This window comes from Gambusia affinis, linkage group LG02, assembly GCF_019740435.1.
Source record: "Gambusia affinis linkage group LG02, SWU_Gaff_1.0, whole genome shotgun sequence".
In the NCBI taxonomy this organism is placed as follows: Eukaryota; Metazoa; Chordata; class Actinopteri; order Cyprinodontiformes; family Poeciliidae; genus Gambusia; species Gambusia affinis.
Genome location: NC_057869.1, coordinates 6424267 through 6440443, shown reverse-complemented (window position 1 = coordinate 6440443; position 16177 = coordinate 6424267). Strand labels below are relative to the sequence as shown.

General features: G+C 37.4%; 2 protein-coding genes and 1 pseudogene across 2 annotated transcripts; 1 reads left to right on the top strand and 2 right to left on the bottom strand.

The window, feature by feature from the left end:
• Positions 1-1176: 1176 nt before the first annotated feature.
• Positions 1177-5144, bottom strand: LOC122844675 (UDP-glucuronosyltransferase 2A2-like). Its single transcript, XM_044140368.1, has 2 exons — positions 4889-5144; positions 1177-2792 (listed from the first exon to the last, which is right to left on the bottom strand). The coding sequence occupies exon 2, from the start codon at positions 2790-2792 to the stop codon at positions 1206-1208; it is 1587 nt and encodes a 528-aa protein (XP_043996303.1). The 5' UTR covers positions 4889-5144; the 3' UTR covers positions 1177-1205.
• Positions 5145-5808: 664 nt separating this feature from the next.
• Positions 5809-9416, bottom strand: LOC122820374 (annotated as a pseudogene).
• chrna5 (cholinergic receptor, nicotinic, alpha 5) lies at positions 9091-16077 on the top strand. Its single transcript, XM_044097440.1, has 8 exons — positions 9091-9395; positions 9629-9763; positions 12274-12425; positions 12509-12553; positions 13138-13247; positions 13375-13552; positions 13632-14327; positions 14463-16077. Exons 2-8 carry the CDS (start codon positions 9673-9675, stop codon positions 14619-14621), a joined length of 1431 nt encoding a protein of 476 aa, XP_043953375.1. The 5' UTR covers positions 9091-9395; positions 9629-9672; the 3' UTR covers positions 14622-16077.
• Positions 16078-16177: the final 100 nt, after the last annotated feature.

Below are 16177 nucleotides of genomic sequence, written 5' to 3'. Positions count from 1 at the left end.
TTGTTCAAGATTTACATAACTTTTTGGACGTTGTCATCATTGTCCGAAATTTTTAAAACTTTTAGGTCCTTTACCGATTGCCAAACTGATTTAAAAACAAGGGTAAGTTCACTATTCAGACTTCATGCCACAGGACCTCTTCTGCTCCCAGTTTTCCTCCATGATCCAATAACTGCTTACAGTCTACAATTACAAGCACAAAGAGTCTATCTTCATAAAATGCAGAGGTTAAGAGCTCATGCTCTTTACCCCAGTGAATGCTACTAAATTATGATAACGTGTGCAAGGAACAAACATGATAAGCTTACTCATTGACAGCACAAATGTAGGCAGTTTAAACCTTGTGTCTCTTATCATCATTTTAAAATGGCATCATTACCTGCTTTTCCAGTTGCTTGGTATTTATATACAAAACAAGGCAACACAAAGCAGTAAAAATGAGTGCACTTTCAACTATAGTGCGATAAAGTGTGTGCAACATTATAACTAACATTAAAGGCCCTCAGACATTACTCTATTTATATCAAAGACATGGTGTTCAGTTTCTATCTTTATTTCAAAGAATTTATGTAAAATAAAAACACAACTGTACTGAAATGTAATTTATTTTGGTAACTCAATTTAAAAGTGAAACACATTAGAAGAATTACATGGAATGATGTTGTAATGCCATTAATTTTGTTCACTGTGATTATTTTCAATAACAATGACATGATAACACTTAAAATAGAAAGTATGGCTACTACCTCCTTAACAATTTTTATCCAAAGACAATATAGAGCCTTAGTAGAATATTTTAATTTATAAAATAGTTGAGTTTTCAGTAACTTAGCAAAGTTACTGAATGAAATAATTTAATCACAGTTTGTAAATGGAACATTGTCAAGTTTGGTATATCATTTCCAGATACAACTTGATATCCAAGGATTATGTCCTTTAATCCTGTTCTGCTGCAATATATAACATTCTGCTTTTAAACACAAGAGTGGGACAGATTAAATATATTTTAAATAATTTATTAATTTACCATCTCAATTAAAAGACAAACATCTATTTATTTGTTTAAAATCTTCTAAAACAGTACCTTACTTTGAATAACAAAGTTCAAACTATTCCTCTAAATTAAAAAAAAACAACAATTGCTTTGATACCATAAACATGCTTTTATTTGCAGGCAATATCTTTACACATAAAGGATATTAATATTACTCATGTTTTACTTTACGTCTACACACAGATTTCCATAAACACCTGATAAACATGACTGTAGCTAAAATCGTGAGCATCACTGCTCCTGTCAGGAACAGGACTACATCTACAGAGTGGTAAACATACCAAGGCATTCGGTTAGACTGAGCTTTCAGATGACCAGCACCTTTGTGCCTAATGACATATTCTATCCAGAAGAGGGCAGTATCGATTGGCTTCATTGGCTGATCTCTGTGCAGCCTGGAGAGTCTCTGCATGTTCTGCATGTAGGAAGGTTCATTCAGAACTTCTTGCATAGCTTTCAGAAAGCCGTCATCTTTGTCCACTGCCCTGAATGTAAGAATTTTAGCTCCTCCTTTCTCTTGCAAGCGCAGCAGATTGTCATACTGGTCGAAAACCAGAGGAAAGCCCACTACTGGGACTCCATGACACAAGGCCTCCTGGACTCCATTTGTTCCTCCTTGAGACACAAATAGCTTTACCTTAGGATGTCCTAAAAGGTCTTTTTGTGGCATCCATTCAGTCAATAAGGTGTTGTTACCCAGAGTAGATGGCTTGGGGCCTCTAAAGCTCCAGATGACTTTTTGTGGCAACTTTGCAAAAGCTGCTGCAATGCCATCTGCAAGGTCCTCTGGAAGTTCATCAACAAATGTTGAGATGGACATGATAATTACTCCATGCTCTCCAGAACTCTGCACAAACTCCTCCATGTGATCAGGAAGTGGTTCTGGAGGTTTACAATGGAACCCTCCCATGTACACAACATTAGGCATTGTGGGACGTGGGTAATCAAAGACAAAATCGGTTCTCATGAGCCAAATGTCTGCATCACTCTGTATCTGATTAAAGTCACAATCAGGTCCAAGGTACTTTTCACAGAGTGGCTGGTATACAAACTTAGATGCAAACATGCTCTGAATGGCAGTCAGTAGATACAAAATTATGTTTTTAACTCTCTGAAAAAAAGTAATTTTATCAGTGAGGCCAGATCCTGTCATAGGGATGTAGGATAATGGTGAGGGAGCGATGGCAAAATGAGCTTCTTCAGGCATTAACCAGCGAACATTATAAACTAAAGGGAGATTCATGTATTTGGCCAAAATTGCCCCATTACCCCAGCAAGGATCAGTAAGAACCAGATCAAACTTGGTCTCATTTAATTTCCTCATCAACTCTACATTATCCAGCAGAGCTGGGACAAATGAGCTCACACCACTGTAAATATTAACATTTTTGTCGAGCAGGCCTATTGTCATTTGGAAAAAACTGGTGAGAGTTAAAGTCCCCTGTTCAAGTTTTATGAACACAGAAAACATTTTTTTCAAAAAATCTCCATCTACCAAGCTCTTTTCTACTGGAACTATAAAAGTCTTGTAATATAAAGGATTATCCTTGATGTACCAGGTTTTGCTAGCTCGTACCATAGTTACGTTGTGTCCCCTGGAGTGTAGAGCTTTAAGAAGAATTTCCATGTTTATCCAGTGACTTCCTTCAGTAGGAAAAACCAAGATGTTGCCACCATGACAGCAGGTGGGAATGAGAACGAGCAGGAGCAGCACACTGCAGCAACAGACTGTCTTCATCTAAAATGTAGAAAAAATGTTTTTCAGTAAATAATTTCAATAACATAAAACAGAAATCAAAATAATTTGTTAATTCTGATCATCTTTTGACTGGAATAAAACTAATGCAAAATGTATTAGTTAAAATGTATGAGCTGCAAATGCTACTAGAGTATTGTTCACTGTCATATATTCTTTTACATAATATTGATGGTTTGAATGCAATCAATGATACAGAAATCTTGAGTTTTAAGCATAAGGGAATTTAGAGCTCATCACTTAACATCACTAAACTTTTCCAGTTTCACCATTCAGGTGTATTTTCTCAGCAAATGCACTTTTATTGTATTTTGATTGCATTTTAACATAAATATGGAGGACCAAAATATTAATAATTAAATAATCAATAATTAAAAATAAAAACAGAAATCTCAAAGATAAAACATACACAATATTTGCTGGCTGAAAGTTAGTCAGAGGAAATGTAAGCCTTTTCTAATATGAATATTATGGGATTTGAGGGCTGCTCCCAATCTGAAGTAGAGGAACAGAATACATATGGAAACACGTCTTGACAGAACTAGATTTGCCACTTCAGGTATCAACTTTAACATGCATTGCTCCCTGTAAAGCTTACATGTTCAAAAATGTTCAGTAACATTTTCCAGAGTACCTGTCAAGTTTCCCATTTTGGGGAACCCAAAAAATGAGCGGGTACGAACCACTGTCAGTCTCATACCTTATTTGGAAATGCGACCGTTGCACTCTGGCTGGTTTGGTCACATGAGCCACAGACTAACAGACAGTCTTTTAAGAATACTTTCAATGGCAGGTAAAATATCAGGTAAATAGTGGAGAAACCAAAAAGAACTCTGTCTCAACTGTTTGCTGAAAGAACATAGAAGACGACAAGAAATATTTTAGCAGAGAGCATCCATCCTTATTTTTTGTCAGTTTGAACCTCTGAGCTCATGAAGGCGTTACTGTGTTCCTCTGGCAACTAAGAACATCTATTAGAAGTCATTTATTGATAGTGCAATAATTATTCTTAACCAAACTAAATGATAACATTTACCTATCTTGCTAAGTGTTTTGCTCTATTCATAAATTGTTGATAATGTGATTCTATATATATGATTTATTTTATCATTTTAGAGTTGAAGGAAAATTTCCACGTTGATAGACTAAATAGTTTCATCTTATTTTTTCCTATATATAAGACTCTACCAACAAAAAGTCTCTCGGAATAATATACATAGCACTGTAAAAACAAAAATGTAAATTTTTGCTTGTATTTGTTTAACAAACCTTGTTGTAACAACCAAGGTTGTTATTCTTCTGTACCTAATTCATTTGTTTGTTATTGACTATTGCTCAATTAAATTTCTTATGTATACATTGCAAATGGTATTTTTATTATAGTTGATCATGTTGTTTTTCATGTCTATTTCTTCCGTTCCTCTTATAATTGATGGAGATATATAGATATTATTTAGAATGTATAAAAGTATTGTTTATGTCATTTAATTAGCTCTCCATCCTTAAGGAAATGAAAAAATATGGTGTTTTATAAGATAATTTATCTTTTACGGTGCCAGAAATGCCAAAATTAATAGTAAATAATAAAGACTTTGCGGTATTCTGATTTAGTAATGTAATTAGATTAGTTGTGTTACCACCCCCACGCCACTAGAGGCAGTAGCAGGCCCAAAAAGATGCGACTAAGGAGCAGATTTAGAAGCACACCGAAAGCTACAGAATTTGTTAAAAACTTTGAGCTGCGCTGAAGTAAATAAAAGAGAGATGCTCAAATACATGCTGAAAGTGAAAATCCTTCCTAAAGGTGAACATATATCACAGATTTATAAAGAAAATAAAAACGGGAGGTCGCGGGTAATATAGGAAATAGAGCCCCCTTCACTTCCGGAGTGCAATGGTCCTATTTCCAAATAGGGTATGAGACTGACAGTGGTCCGTCCCTTTCTGTTTGCTGCAACTCCGCTCCGACGGCAACAGCGGTCGGATAAACATTTACCGTATTCTCAATTCCAAAACTTGACAGGTATGATAATCAGACATGAGATTAAATAGATAGCTAGGCAGATGTAGCAACTTACAGTTAGTTTTCTCAGTCCAGACCACACATGGAAGCTGTTTCAGTGTGCCACAGGACAATCTCCATAAATGAAAGACAGAAAGTGCCCACAACCAGTCACGCCTACCAACGGTTCTACGGAGTAATAAACTGAGAACAGTCGTAACAGATTGACAAACACAAATGGCGTGATGTGAAAATTAACTGACTCATATCATCGAGTATGGATGAAATGCGGTTTTAAAACGCTGTTCCAATTCCAAACAACAATGATGGCATGAAAACCGTGCAACAGCAATGAAAGAAAAGCAAGTAAGAGGAAACTTCACAGGAAGTCAACAAACTGCGCTTTACTCTGGCTGATAGAAAATATTTTCTCCATGGCGACACCTAGTGCATTAGAAAAGAAATATAGAAATGAGAAACTGATACAACTTTGCAGCACAGCATGCCTTGATTCAGCTAGATTGTGTAAAACATGTCAAGAAATATTTCAGCATAAAAATCAACCTAAAGACGTCATTATTGGTTGCATCCAGTGCAGAATATTTATTTATATTTATAACACAATATTTTATTCTGTGCTAAACAGTTACTGTACTAAATGATAGTTTGTAACTAAAATCCAATTTATTTCAGTACAAATTGGAAAATAAATGTTCAGAAAAGAAAATAACAGGTATTCATAAATATTTTAATACCATAAGGTAAACAAATAAGTAAACATTGTAGGACATTATGGACTACAATAAAAAAGTAAAAATGACATTTCCTTAGCCACCAATATAATATTGAACAAAACCCATTTGCAGTACTGTTAGAGTCCAAATATGTTTCAATACAAGCATTCAGAGTCCATCAAGTTCATATTACTGCTTTCAATCTTGTCCCAAGCTTGTGAAAATGTGCAGATAGTGCTGACTTGATGAATCTGTCTAATCATTACTCAAGTTTTACTTTACATCCACACACAGATTTCCATAAACATCTGATAAACATGACTGTAGCTAGAAGCGTGAGCAGTACTGCACCTATCAGGAAGAGAACAACGTCTACAGAGTGGTAAACATACCAGGGTATTCTGTAGGACTGAGCTTTCAGATGACCAGCACCTTTGTGCCTAATGACGTATTCTACCCAAAAGAGGGCAGTATCAATTGTCTTCATTGGCTGATCTCTCTGCAGCCTGGAAAGTCGTTCATGTTCTGCCTGTATGAAGGTTCATTCAAGACTTCTTGTATGGCTTTCAAGAAGTTGTCGTCTTTGTCCACTGTACTAAATGTAAGAATTTAAGCTCCACCTTTTACTTGCAAGCGCAGCAGATTGTCATACTGATCAAAAAACAAGGGTAAACCCACTACTGGGACGCTGTAATGAATGGCTTCTTGGATTCCATTTGTTCCTCCATAAGCCACAAATAGCTTTACCTTAGGATGTCCTAAAAGGTCTTTTTGTGGCATCCAGTCAACCAGTAAAGTGTTGTTACCCAAAGTGGACGGTTTGGGTCCTCTTTCACTCCAGATGACTTTTTGTGGCAACTTTTCAAAAGGTGTTGCTCTCTTATTTGCTAGATCATCTGGAAGTGCAGACACAAATGTTCCTAAGGACATGATAAAGACTCCATGATTGGCAGAATTTTGCACAAACTTCTCCATATAGTCAGGAAGTGGTTCTGCACGTTTACAGTGGAACCGTCCCATGTACACAATATTAGCCATTGTGGGATGTGGGTAATCAAACACAAAGCCAATTCTCATAAGCCGGATGTTTGCATCTATCTTTAAATGGTCAAAGTCACAATCAGATCCAAGATATTGCTCATAAAGTGGCTGGTAAACTTGCTTAGTACCAACATATCATTCATTCGGATGATATAGTGTAAAATGCTGTTTTTAACCCTTTGAAAAAAAAAGTCATTTTATCAATGTAGCCAGATCCTGTGATAGGAATATATGATAATGGTGATGGAGCGATGCCAAATTGACCTTCTTCAGATATTATCCAGCGAACATTAAAAATTAGAGGAATACTTAAATATTTGGCCAAAAGTGCTCCACTACCCCAGCAGGGGTCAGTGAGAACTAGATCAAACTTGGTGTTGTTTATGTAACTATGTTTAAGTAACTATGCATCATCCAAATGGCTGAAACATATTCACTCACAGTCCTATGAATCTCCAGAGTAGTGCTGAACATCCCAAGCGAAGCATAAAGGAAGCTGGTCAAAGGTAAAGCCCCACGCTCAAACTGTATGATGTCAAATATGATTTTGGTGATGAACTTCTGATAGAAGCTCCTTTTCACCGAAACTGTGAATGTGCTGGAATAGGAAGAGTTATCTTTAATGTACCAGCTGTTGCTGGGGCACATAACAGTCAGGCTGTGTCCTCTGGAGTGCAGAGCTTTTATTAAAATATCCATGTTTATTCAGTGGCTGCCCTCGATAGGAAGAACCAATATGTGTCCTCCTTTACAGCAGCAGGGGACGAGGATAAGGAGGACCAAAGCCCTGCAGCAGGAGATTAGCTTCATCTGAAATACAAGAAGCTGACTGTCAGTTTACAGAGAAAAGAAAGATATGACACAAATTATTGAACATGTGAGCAAAGTAAAGTTCCACCACATTATCTGTACATTTCACGTACATGTAGTTATTGATCACAATTCAGTAAGTCCGGCTAAATGTTAATAAACGACAGTATAAAAGTGATTTGAAGTCTTGAGAGCAGAAAAGCTTTCTCTAAATTTAGGAACGCAATTATTACTTTTTGGTTTTCAAAAGTTCAAAAGTTCTAGGACGTAAATAATTGTTACAATGTTGTGATAAGTAACAATGCAACTTTAACTGACAAAAAACTTAGTTTGAGTTAAGTTACAACATACGAACATCAAATCATCAGATGTATCGAGTTCAGTCCACTAGCAGGTTCTTCCCTGTTGTTACGCAATTCCACGCACAATCAAGGTTTTATGGCCACTGAAACAACCTCATGGTACATTCAAGTATGCTTTGTACACTAGGAAACTAAGTTGAAGGAAAATTCCATTGAATGATTTTATCACCTATATTAATATCGCTTTTACCACAGTGCTATTCTGTAGCCTATTTCATAAATAACATCCTTTAATATCCATAAACAATAATGCGCCCTCTTTAAACAGTGTCCAAGAAAGTGTTGCTGATCATTTAAAATATATCTTATATATAATATATCTTATATTTTATGAATAAAATATATATAAATTATTATTATTAATAATGATTGACAGTTATTATTGTTATTATCCATGGAGTTGAGGTCCATGGAGAATAACAAATCAGGGCAATTTACTAACAGCAATTTCATGGACATTACTGCAAGTATCATTACTCATGACTGTGTGAACTGGTTCCAAGTCTTGCTAGAAAATCAGCATCCCCATAAAACTTATTTGTCAAAGAAATCATGAAGGATTTTCTGGCAAACAGCTGATTTTGTAATTGATAAAACACACTATTTAGCTTCCCTAAACATCTTTAATGGTGCTCTTGAAGCACTAACTCCATTTGCAATCATTTCAAAAGTGCAGTTATCCCTGTTGATTTCACTTGTTTTTTTTTTGTTTTGTTTTTTTACCACACATTTTCCTGCCACTCAACTTTCCATAATTGTGTGTGACTACATCACTGTGTCTAATTTTCTTGAAGACTACATTTTTTGTTTTTCTTTATCATCTAAATTGACAAAAAATAACTGCTTGAAATACATCCATATGTAATAAATCTGTGTACAACACAGATTTAACAGATTTAAGATTTAAGTTTGGATTGAATTCTGAAGTTTCAAGATATATTTATCTTGAAACTTGAAAGGTTAGTGAACACAGAAATAAGCTCAAAGTTAGAAATAGTAGATACAAGTCAGTTCCGGTACTTTCCCTTGTCTTGCTTGGTAGTTGCACAACAATGATGCTTCCCTTCACATTTACTCCACGACAGAATGGGTTATTACAGATATCTGTAATAAGATTCCCTGAAAAATGGCACTTATGCTTCTATTGTTTTTTTTTTTTTTCTAATTTCCACAAAGCATAAGAAAATGTAAATTTTCTCCCATTTGTCATGTCTTACCATGTTCCCACCTGTGCAGATGTGGATAACAGGAACCATTGTAATGGTAATCAGAGCTCGCCATTTACTGCTTTGGTCTAAGCAGCAGGTTGGCTGATTCAGAGGATGGCTATTACTGCATGTGATGAGTGGCTGGATTTCTCAGAGCACAGAAGGAGAGATGCTGGTTGAGGTGGAGGGGCTGAGGAGGACTGTGAGGAGGGAGAAGGAGGAAAAGGAGGGGTGAGAGGAGAACAGAATACGTTGCCTGTGCACAACTGGATGCAGCCGGGTGTGCAGCAGCGCCTGTGGGAGGCTAGAAAAAGAACCTGCCTGGAATGGAGGAGAGCGATGCAGCGCAGTTGCTGTTGTCAGGACTCCCTCCACCTTTCATTTTCCGCCACGCTGGAGTCTGTGCTAATGAGAACGAGTCGGAGCAGGTACGCATCCAGCCTTTGCATGCTGCAATATGGACTGCTTGTCTTAGAGGTTCATGTTTGCAAGGTGAAGGTGGAGGGCATTCTTGATTTGTGGAGGGTGCTATTCCTGTATTAAAAGTGTTATCAGTGCAGTGGTCAGTGGAGGATGCATGTAGGCATGATAACTTAAGGTTACTGCCAATAAATACCGGTGATTTCTTAGGAGAATCAATTTATTTCATTAATATTGACAGCTCTGGGATGCCTAAGAGACCAGCTGCTTGTGTTCAACTTTGACATGATGCTTAGAGCAGGAGAGGCGACCACTTTCCATGTACTGCTGATGCTGCTTCCATCTCTGTGCTGGTACCACCTGTGTCACTCTCTTCGTAAGTATTGTACTGTATGCATGAAAAAAGCTCTTATTTAAATTATTCAAGTAGAAAAAAGGGAATATATTATTGCTTTCTGTCACTACAAAATATAATGCATCAGGCACTATACCTAATTATGAAATCCAGGTGATTTTTCTTTATTTTTTATTTTTTATATGAGTTTGTTCTTATTTGTTGGATGAGTTAGCAGGGTCCCCAATCAAATTGCTTCTCCTTTGGCAAATCAGGCAGAATCATTCACACAGGACTGAGTCACTTGTAAGAATTTGCCTCTCAGGTTGATGAAACAGACAAAAAGGATGCCAGTGGTTATATCTGGGTTTCAACTTTTTCAGCCAAAATACTTAAGTACATTAGGATTGTCTAAATCTACAACTCCTACATTTTTAACATAAAATTACTTTTACCTACACATACTCATAATTCATATTTGACCAGGAATTAAGAAATGGAAATAGTCCTACCACATAAATCTAAAAGAATACATGATTACAGTTAGGTAAATATAAAACATTTTTTGTTCAAGCAACAAGGCATCTAAGAGCTGTTCTAAGCAGAGATGTAAATAACTGACAACATGAATGGGTCAAGCTGAAGGAGTAAGCACAAATAAAAACTGTAAAAGAAGTTCTGGGATTATTGAGACTGCCTTAACAAAGATTTACTAACACTGAAGAGCTCTATATCTGTAATGAGCCATCCATCAAAGTATGTAATTTCTAATTTATTTCATAATGATTCACTCCAGAGCAGCGACATTATTAATCAAAATAAGATGGGTAACATTAAATATTAATTTTACTCTGCAACAGATTTCAGTTTAGTTCTGATAGATTAAACTGCACAGATGTTATTCATTGTTTTTTCTTTCCCCAATAGTACCTCAGGCCTCAGGCCACAAACAACATTTCCAAAAAGAGGAAACAGCCTTTCTCATGGGATGGCATGTTGTAGAAGAAGACAGCGTGATCCTGAATTTGTTTATCAGACAGCCACTGGCTGGGCATGTTTTCTGTACTGGTGATACACACCTGTGTGGCCATCATTATAGTGAATTTTCAGCTGCAGTACTTTGCAATATTGACACCCCCATAAATGTTTTCATTATTTGTCTCCCCACAATCAGAAGCTGCAATGGATCTTATTTGGATTTTAACTGATAGAACAACTCACTAGTGTGAATAATTCTGAGGTGGAAGGAAAAGGATACTGAACTCAGAAAAATGTGATATTCAGCATCCCTGACTCAGCATTTTGCAGGATCACCTTTGGCTGCAATTACAGCTGCTGTGTCTATGCAAGCTTGACACATATATAGATAGGAATATTAACCCATTCTATTTTTAATTGGGTTAATCAAAATAAGTTTACTGGATGGAGAACAACTGTTAACACCAGTTTTCAAGTTCTCACATAAATTCTTGATAAGATTTGGTCTATCATGTCATGTAATATATTAGATAGTCCTGTATCATGAAAATATGAACTTGTTTGTATTACATTGCATTACATAATAGCATTACAGAATTTTCTATGCAGGCCAAAGAACTCAATTTTGGCCACATCTTTCTAGATCAACTTCTTTTGCCTCTACATTCGTGGTGTACTGCAAATGACATTCTTCTTACCATGCTTGTATAAATCCCAGATTTGGGGAGTGCAGGACTATTCTCTTGACAAATCATCTCACATGAGCTGTGGATCTATGCAACTCCTTGGAGTTAGCATGGTTCTGTAAGCTGCTTCTCTTCTCACCATCCTGTTAAAACTGCCCTGTTTTGGTTAGTTTTGCACTTATCCAATATTATTTAAGATTTTCAGATGATGCTGTATTCTAATGTGCTTCAGCAAAGTGCAGAGGCCTTTAAATTATTTCTAATGAGACTGTGTATTCGACTTCCCGAGACAAATGACTGGACTGGATTTTATTTTCGGGCTGTTAGATTTAAAAGAGGCTAAAATCCAAAGGAGGAAATGAAGCCAAAACAAATCCAAAAACAGAGCAGAAACTAGGAGCTACATAATAAACAAACAGTAACTGAAGGAACCAAATGGAAATATAATGCAAATATAGAGGAGACAGGTGGACCTATCCACAATTCCTGGGAAATATTTTAATTCTACTATCCATCATTGCCAGACCAAATAAGTTTAAACATGAACTAGCATGGTCAAATGGTCGAAGCATGCTGGAGAGGCTGTTCTCTAATAAAAAATGCAAACATGGAGCTTCTTCCTTACGACTGCAAGAAAAGACTCAGAGCTTAGTGGATGGTTCCTGTCTGGCTTTGCTTCTCAAAGTAAGCAGGCAATCATCATGCCATTTTTATATTATTATTTTGAAACACAAATACTCTTAATTGTTTTCATTTACAATTTCAGACCAATGAGGCATCAAACAGTCAGGCATAACCTTGACATAATGTTGTAGAAAAGTCCAGGATAGTGTTGTATTTTATATTCAAGCCGTAAAGTGTGCTTTTCTGTCTTTTCTCACATCTCAGAGGCTCCAAATCTCTCCTCCAATGCCAAAGCAGAAGATAAACTGTTCAAATACCTCTTTCAAAACTACCAGAAATGGGTTCGTCCAGTGGAGTACCTAAACCAGACCATCAGTGTGAAGTTTGGCTTGGCCATCTCCCAGCTGGTTGATGTGGTGAGCTTAAAGGTTTTCTAATCCTTTGCAATGGTTCTGAAGGTTTGAGTTATGGCCAGTAACCTTTTGAATTTCCCTTCCAGGATGAGAAAAACCAGTTAATGACAACTAATGTTTGGATGAAACAGGCAAGTAAAGTAGTACATACATACGTAACTGATTTTGGATTTTGTTTCCTGTTCTGGTAAACCTGTTTGGTGCTCATAGCCATTTTGTGTATGAAAGTTCTTTCAGTCAAGCAGTCTGTCCCTCTGTGGGAATGAATCTTTTATTCAGGTCTGGTGGCATTCCACTGACAGTTCTCATCAATTTGAGCCAATTCGACCCTGTGCCTACACACCTGCTTCCCCATGCCCGCTCCATCCCCTCTCCTGCTCCTGTCAGCTGTATATATGGACTCTGTGGCGGGTCTTATAAATTATTAAACCCAGCTCTTTGTTTCAGTTTGGATATATTCTCCCACAGTGATAAGTTACATCATGCCACATTGGAAAACTGAAGGGCAGGGGCAGATGAGATGATCTATTATTCCCAAAATGGCTATGCGTTCAATTTAAAGCTGTTTTCAGCCTGTTTACTTTAACTGTGTGTGTCAGGTCAATGCCGTGGGATACTAAAACCAAAGCAAACAGTGTTGCCTCTCATTGTGAGTTGTTGCAAAGGAAATTGCACCTGTATTTTTTTCTGAAATTATTTATTCTCTATTGTATAGGAATGGGTTGATATGAAATTGAGATGGAGCCCTGAAGACTTTCTGGGCATCACAAACATTCGTGTTCCGTCTGACAGGATTTGGCTTCCTGATGTTGTACTTTATGACAAGTATGTGACATAATGGGGTGGGCTGCTACATGATAATATTAGATTAGAGGTAATAATTTAAGGGTTTTAGAAAACTGTAATCACACCACACAGAGCTAAATAGCCTCTGGTTATTTTGTCTCCACAGTTCAGATGGACGTTTTGAGGGAACTATCACTAAGGCTGTCGTCAAGTACGACGGAACCATTTCATGGAATCCACCAGCCAACTACAAGTCCTCCTGCACCATCGATGTCACATTCTTCCCATTTGACCTCCAGAACTGTTCAATGAAGTTTGGATCCTGGACCTATGATGGCTCACAAGTGAGTCTAAATTTCAGTGAAAGTGCACAGTGCATTAGCAGTGGTAACCTTTTATTAATTTTATGATGTATTCTTATAGGTGGATGTCCTTCTGGAAGATTTCCATGTGGACAAGCAGGATTATTTTGACAATGGGGAATGGGAGATAGTGAAAGCAACAGGCAGCCGTGGTCTCAGAACTGATGGCAGTAGTTCCTATCCCACCATCACCTATTTCTTTATTATCCGCAGGCTGCCTCTTTTCTACACTCTCTTCCTCATCATCCCTTGCATTGGCCTGTCCTTTCTCACCATCCTCGTCTTCTATCTGCCCTCAAACGGTGGTGAAAAGATCTCTCTCTGCACCTCAGTGCTTGTGTCGCTCACAGTCTTCCTCTTGGTCATTGAAGAGATCATCCCTTCTTCTTCTAAGGCAATCCCTCTTATTGGGGAATACCTGGTCTTTACCATGATCTTTGTCACACTCTCAATCGTCATCACTGTCTTTGCCATCAACATCCACCATCGTTCTTCATCGACACATCATGGCATGGCACCATGGGTGAGAAGGATTTTTCTACATCGGCTACCTAAGCTGCTATGCATGCGCAGCCATGTGGACCGCTATGCTACAGCCAGAGTGCCTGAATCAGAAAGAAATATTGGATTAGAAAAGATTAAAAACCCAACTCCTGAGATCACTCCACTTCTCTCCACCCAGCACAACCTCCAAGCAGCTTTGGAATCTATTCGCTATATCACGATGCACGTGGTTAAAGAAAACCAGGTCAGAGAGGTGAGTTTGACCTTTTTCAGCATTTCTCACAAAATGCTGAAAAAGAACAACAAGTATTAGTCAGTTCCAAATTTCCTTGTCACTAAGCTATTTTAATATTCTTAGAGGTTGATTTGTGCTTCTTTTTTCCTACAGGTGGTGCGAGACTGGAAGTTTGCTGCTCAGGTCCTGGATCGAATGTTTCTGTGGGCCTTCCTTTTGGTGTCAGTTCTTGGATCTGCTCTCCTTTTCATCCCAGTCATTCACAAATGGGCCAGCATCATAGTCCCTACTCATCCTGGCAGTACTCTCTAGAAACATCTTCAATCACAATGGGAAATGAAAGAAAAGCATATTAACTGCTCTTCAGACCATCTGAGACATTTGAAGGACAGTGCAGACTATTCACAACATTCCTTTGCATTCAATTTCTGAGATTCTATTGTGCCAGAAACAATGCTGCAACTCTGAACACAGTTATTGCTGACTGGACATGTGTACAATGTGCATTTTATAGTCTAATTCTAAACTTGTTTCTAAAGAGCAGCTAGACAGGAAAAGCAACAAAATAAAACGTACATACATATTCATGTAGTTTAAATCATGACAACTGCCATAGTAATGGGCAGAACAACATAATCCAGGAAGAACATGTCCTTTGAGTAAAAGCATGTCATTAATGTGGCGTTCGTTTTGTTTTATTTTGTTCTATTTTGCATATTTCTTAATGCCTAGATCCACAGAATATTTTGCATCAGGACGCTTGTAATTCTGGTGCATAATTTCAGCAGAAAAACTTCCTTTTTCTTTTTATCATCAGCTTTCTAAAAAGAAGCATTCTGGAACACATTTTCTGAGCTAACCATAAGAGCCTGTTTGCTGACTCCCTGCAGATTTTCTTGTCAGGACTTGAAATTCCCCTGAAATCTGTTTCCTTCCAGAGCAAACATCTTGAATTCCTTCTAAGGGTGCGTCACATTTTACAGTAACAACAAAGTTCAGGCATGGTTTTGGACTCTGGGGAGCCACCCTCAGTTTCGGAGAGCTACTATCCTGTCACTCGTTTATTTCAGCAACATGCCTGGGTGACTTGAATGTTTTGCTAAAGGCCTCTGCAGAGCTGAAGGACTTATCAGGGAATTCAGTCATTTGAGTTTTAGCTTAACATATAGAACAAATGTTCTGTCAACTGGAATCTACTTACAGACTGTGGACATCATGTCAAACTCTGGATTCTTTGAACAGGCTGTAAAAGAACAATATTAACAGCATACCAATTGTATGTCAAGAAATTAAGTAAGAAAACAACTAATTTGTCACACCAAAACTGTGTCACAATAGCTTTATTACAGGCACATAGGCAAGATCAAATTCTGCAGCACAAATATTTAGTCACAATCCCAAGAGGACCTGTGGGCTTTTTACCGGAGCATTCATTGCCTCTAAGTGGCCACACACCTATAAAATAGAATGTTCTCTTGTATAAGGTCACAAGAGAACAGCATTGTTACAGCAATTTTCTGTTGAGTAAGGCAGAAAAATGAGACAATTTTGCAAAAGAGAAAATATTGCTAAATTAAAACTACACAATCAGAAGGTCATGAAGACAGAAGGAGTGAAGACAAGAGTTAGCTTAACTACTCCGTAGAGTGCTCATTTAAGCCGCGTACATCCAGAATCCTGTTCTGTTCATAATTTACTGTATATCTCATGATTGTAGATGAAGGTCAGAACACATGAGACTATGGAGTCCGGGTCACTGGAGCTGACTTTTAGTCTGCCAGTTCCTACTCAACTGTATACTGCATAACTGCATACTGAAAATAATTTCAAATATATATATATATATATATATATATATATATATATAT